Here is a 5542-nt window from a genome sequence, read left to right as displayed (position 1 = left end):
CTCCCAGCCTCCGGCCCCAGCCTCCTGGCCCCAGCCCCCTTCAGTAAGTGTCCCTCGCCAGACCAAGGTGGTGCACTCATGGACCGCTACTTCTTAGAGGGAACATTGGTCAGCACCTATGATGCTGGTAGAGGACTGAGTTCGGAGATGTAGGTTCTATTCCTGACAGCCACTGTGTGACCTTGTGCAAATCACTTAGCACTTGTATACCTTGTTTAATCCCATCTGGAAAATGGCACAGATAAAGTGAGTACAGCACTGTTTGGTATCACCAGGGACACTCCCAAGATATGGAGTACATGCTGCCATCAAACCACCTTCAATGGGAGAGAAGGGGAGTTGTGTGGAGCAAACACTCAAGACCAGAGGTCCCTTTGCTTAGAGTCTAGGAGGACTGCTCTGATATTATGCCTGGTTAGAGATTTCAGGGAATCCTTCAGAATTCAACCCTACCCAAGAACACAGCTGCCAAGCCACCCATAACCATGTTGCTAGAACACTGGGTAGAGATGGTAAGATGGGGAGAGAAGCATTAAGTATGTGCTCTATCTAGCCAGATCCCATCAGCCATGGGCAAGATAGGGACCACATTCTTGTTTAGGGCCTGTGCAGTTAGGAGCAAAATGAAAGAAAGGAACAGAGAATCAAAAAGGAGGAGATGACAAAGACAAAGGAAAGAAAGTTAGGAAACAATGAGGGATGGAACTTCAAGCAGGGAAACAGGGAAAAGAAGAATCTCTGGGAGGGAAAATTAATTAATACACATGAGAGAAAGTATTTTAATCAAATATGCAAATTGTGTTGGTACACATGCATAGATCTCAAGATTTCTCCCAGCCAGGAGTCTCCCAGCCAAGTACTCAAGCCTGGCCCAGCTTAGTGAGCAACTGCAATGAAATCACAGTCCACTCTGAGATCCAGGGACCCCTGGAATTTTCTCAGACCCTTAAACCTCTGCTAGAAGTGAATTCACTCTGCAGCCCTTGTAGTTCCAGCAACATTGACAGAATGAAGCTTTCTGTGACTTTTATTGCTCTAGCCTCCAGATGCTGATGGTTTTGGAAGCACTAGTTCCCTGCTATCTGCAGAAACTGAAGAGGCAGACCTCACAAGTCGAGACTGTAACAGCTGCTCGCGAGGAAATTGCTGCAACTGCTGCCCTTGCCACATCTTTGCAGGCCCTTTTGTACAGTGTGGAAGTCCTCACCAGGTAACCACCATGGCAGAGAAATTTCAGACTTGCTGAACATTATAGACTACAGGAGGTACAATTACAGTGTACAGCATATCAATTTATAAAGACTGTGGTTAGTCTTGGTAAAACCAGCACTAGATTTTATCAGATGGTGACTGAGGATTGAGAATGCCTCTAAAATTCAGTCTGGTTCAGTCTTCAAAGTGATCATTTCTTTACAGACCCATGACTGCTCCCCAGATGAGCAGGTGCGACCAAGGCCATAAAGGTACCACAACAGCCAACCACACCATGTCGTCAGGGGTGAACACCAGGTAATCCTTGGGGCATGCCTTTTACTCTATTGCTTCTGTCATACCAGCCTTTGGCCCGAGTTATGTGGTACTATGTCTGTCCTGGGAGAGGCATGGTATGTATTGGCAGCATATATGAAAGAGCAGACTGTTTCTGAGGATCTGGTGGGCTGAAGGGAAAACAGTGCAGAAAAGAATGTCTAAGTAATGCCCCTTTTCCAAGATTCTCATATTAGAGCTGTATGACTGAGCTGGAGACTGGGATATCAGGATGGAGGAAGCTCAATTTGGTCTCCTTTGCCCCAATGCAGAATGTATTGACCAGAGTAAAAATGCAGTGTATTCTAGGCTGTTTTTTTTCTTCCTTCTGAGCTCTTTGTCAGACAGGCAGTTGGACAGACCTGATGTGAACAACAGAAGCAAATGTGCACAGTCCTTCCTGTCTTGTTACCAGAATCAGTGTCATTTACTTATAGGAGTGCGTTCTTGTCGTTTGAATAGGAATTAACAGGGTTTTGCTTTTTCACTGTTGACTTCCTGCTCTTCTTTTTGGTAGTCTCTTCTCAGTTGCCTTTCCCTAAGCTTTGGTTCAAGACCATTTTTGATGCTTGAGACAGCTAAAGCATGGACTGGCTAATGATGTGTGAAACTGAAGTTATTGGCTGTATTTTTTTCAGCTTGAGTAAAATAAATAGATCCATGCAAGGGAAATTAGGGAAGGCAAGATTGTATAGGAGTTTAGCTAAAATCAGATTCACTCTTCAGTACTGCCCTGTGACACTTTGACAAAGCAACTTTTAGGATCTGCACAAAACTTTCAGATTAGTTGCTAAACTATAAGAGAAGATGATAAAGAGCACCACAAAAACCTTTGTAAATATCTGGATTTATAAGACGTTGGGGTGTGTGCTACCAGGTAACATACGAGCAATAGTTTCCTTTATTAAAGAGGCTGACACTTTGGCATAATTCAAATCTAAGCTACAAGGATGGCTGAAAAAGATATTACAAGACATTACTAAAAGCTAAGGAAAAATCTTCTTTGGTACATTAGTGATAGAAGCTTGTGTTTCTCTAGTTAAAGATTCTGTTCTGAATTCGCTTCCCCTGATGCACCTATGAAGTTTAGATGGCAACTGTTATGTGTGTATGCACATGCAATGAACAATCCAGTGTAAGCCTATGGGCTCTATGGGTAGGTACAGACATTAAAAAAAACCCAAGGTAGAATTGATCTAAGACTAAGTTATGTGGTTTTCTGTAATTGTCAAATTTTAGATTGGTAGCAAGCAGAACACACATTCACCCTCTGGTGGAGAGGGAGGGCAAATCTTAGATGAGTTCTGCCATTTTTAAACCAGATTGTATGCACCAAACTTCTGTTCTGTTATGGGTAAAGACTGGTTTCCAATCACTTATACTGGTAAGAGTGTAATGTCTATACCTGGCCTTTAGGACTATAGAGAGACCCACTCTCCGAAAATATATTTTCTAGACTGATTCTTGTGCTGTGTCCTCGCACTGAAGTATCTAAGTCTGCAGCCCGTTCTTCTAGTGTATCAGACCAGAGTGTAGCATCAAATAGATGTGTACCTTATAAAACTCATCCAGTAATTAGTGGAATCAGTTCATTAAGTTTTGGGATTGCTGTACCCATCTGCTGACTCCAGACTAAAAAAGGGAATATTGGGCTATGGTTTTAACTGCGTCTTGTCACATTGTTATATTGCTTGTCTATGAAGTCTCAGACAGTGTGGCTAGACAGTTCTCTTAGTTTATGCGTCCAGACTTTTCTGCTACAAAACATTCAATTTTCTAAAATTGATTAAAAGTATTTTTCCAAAGATTCATGTTTGTTTTGTCTGTGGTTTTCCTCTTTGTGACAGACTCTCACCGGCAAGAACAGGAGTGCAATGCTACGAGAATCAGTCTGTGTTCCTGCCTTGAAAGTGTTTGGCAAATGATATGATGCTTGTTTAACCATTCATGGAAAAGAAAATGAACTGAATACTCTAAGTGTTTCCTTGCTAGCTGAAATCTGTTCTTAAAACAAATTATTAGTACGGAGACTAAGGGAAATATGTTATTACATAGCCTGGTGAGATACCCCAGCTGGAAGACTGGCAAAGGAACTTGTTTCATCCTATTTCTACAATGACAAAGCAAGAAGAGAGGTAGTTTTGAGAAGAGTGGTGAGAGGGAAAAACCTCTCCTATGAAGTGAGGTTAAAAAGACTCGGATTCTTTTCTTTGGAAATGAGATGACTGAGGAGGCATAATGAAATAATGCAAAATACCAGGTGGCACAGAGAACATGGATCTTATGTTTTCCCTATATCAGAATATAAAATTAAGGGAACAGTAGTAAACACTTGAAAAAGAAAGCATTGAATGGCAAAACCATATGCCTCAGAGTGGGAGTCAATCTCCAGTTATTTGGGGATAGAAATTAGGGTTTTCCCTAGAGGTAGACACACTCTTATCTGTCTAATGTAGGGTTTCCTCCACCACTTTTTGAACCATGTGGTCCTGGTCACTATCAAAGGATCTGACCCAGCATGGCATTCCCTGAGTCCTTGTTTCTAATGGCAATGTCTTGATTTTCCCAGGTACCCAGAACAGGGAGCCAAACTACACTTCATCAGGTACAGTAATATATGCATTTCAAATCTCTGGCCTCTTGGGATGGGCTCCTCCAAGATGGTTTCCCAGTTTACTGGGTTCTACTTTGCTGCAACAGAGACAAGGGAGTCTGTTTAAGGGGAAACTAGCAGTATTCCATTTAACATGGATAGTTCTTAAGAGAGGCCTGCTGTGTCTCCCTCTCCTTACTACAAATGCCAACTGCTTTATCTTCCTTCTTAATGGCAAGGAAAAGCAGCTTTTGTAGAGCAATGTTTATCCTGAGAAGTATAGCCCTACCTGCTAAAGAAGCGGGGCCTATTACAATTGCCTCCTTTACCAAGTTATTGCATTCTCCCTCCTGCTGGACATGACCCACCCTTCCTTTCTTTCAAATGGCAGGGAAAACCTTCACTTGCTGGAGGAGGGCCAAGGTCTCCCCCGAGAGGAGCTGGATGAGCGAATTGCCAGGGAGGAGTTCAGGAGGCCCCGGGAATCCCTGCTGAACATCTGTACAGAGTTCTACAAGCACTGTGGCCCCCGGCTGAAGATTTTGCAGAACCTAGCTGGAGAGCCCAGGGTGACTTCCCTGGAGCTGCTGGATGTGAAGTCACATATGAGGTACTCCACACACTGTATACATATAAGTGTGCCTGTCTGTATAACAGTGAGCGTGTGCTGTGTATACAAGATGCTGTTTTCCATTCCAGGGCAAGTCTGGCTGAGAAATCTATATCACTCAGCCTTGGAAACAGGTTATTTTCCTAGGTTTCCAATCAGGGTATGCACCACATCTTTTCGATCTATTAAAGAAAGAAATTAAATATGCATGTGTTTGAGATTGGCAGGATGAGGAAAAACAGCAAACAAGCTTTAATAGCTTAAAAAGGCGAAAGTATGTGTTAATGTCAGGAATGCAGAAGGAAGAGAATTTCTAACAGATGGACATACAGGGAATTGAGCTCAAGTCAGGATTTGCCATTTTCTTTCCTATATGATAAGAATAAATGAGATCTTCACTTTCTCCCTTTACTTGTTTGTTATTGTTGTCCTGAGGGGTCAGGCAAATCCTCAGGATCTCAATATTGCACTGTTAGACAGGAGGTCGTGGTGTACAATTGTACATATACGAACACACAGATCAATTAGGTGCATACACACACACACTACCAGCTCAGGCACATACACATCCAAACCAGCCTAGGCACATGCATACCTATCACCAATTCAAGCACATACACTATACACCCCAAAAGTTAGGCACAGATCACTTACCTCGATCCTGGGCAAGTTGTTCAAGAAAATTATTCTGGCACACATCCAGGAGGGGCCAGCAGGGAACTGCATGCTCAGGGTCAACCAGCACGGGTTCATCAGCAGCAGGTCCTGTCAGACCAACCTGGTGGCCTTTTACGACCAGGTCACTAAATCAT

General features: G+C 43.0%; 1 protein-coding gene across 1 annotated transcript in view; it reads left to right on the top strand.

The window, feature by feature from the left end:
- UNC80 (unc-80 homolog, NALCN activator) overlaps positions 1-5542 on the top strand; it is a 230274-nt gene that overhangs the window by 182711 nt on the left and 42021 nt on the right. Inside the window, exons 47-50 of the mRNA XM_019523430.1 lie at positions 1040-1210; positions 1417-1509; positions 4097-4132; positions 4512-4730. Of these exons, the coding sequence (XP_019378975.1) occupies positions 1040-1210; positions 1417-1509; positions 4097-4132; positions 4512-4730 (519 nt within the window). The remainder of the gene's footprint in view (positions 1-1039; positions 1211-1416; positions 1510-4096; positions 4133-4511; positions 4731-5542) is intronic.

Source organism: Gavialis gangeticus, unplaced genomic scaffold (assembly GCF_001723915.1).
Source record: "Gavialis gangeticus isolate Ggan-Ray unplaced genomic scaffold, GavGan_comp1, whole genome shotgun sequence".
In the NCBI taxonomy this organism is placed as follows: domain Eukaryota; kingdom Metazoa; phylum Chordata; order Crocodylia; family Gavialidae; genus Gavialis; species Gavialis gangeticus.
The sequence above is the reverse complement of the archived record's forward strand: the minus strand, read 5'-3'. Positions and strand labels throughout refer to the sequence as shown.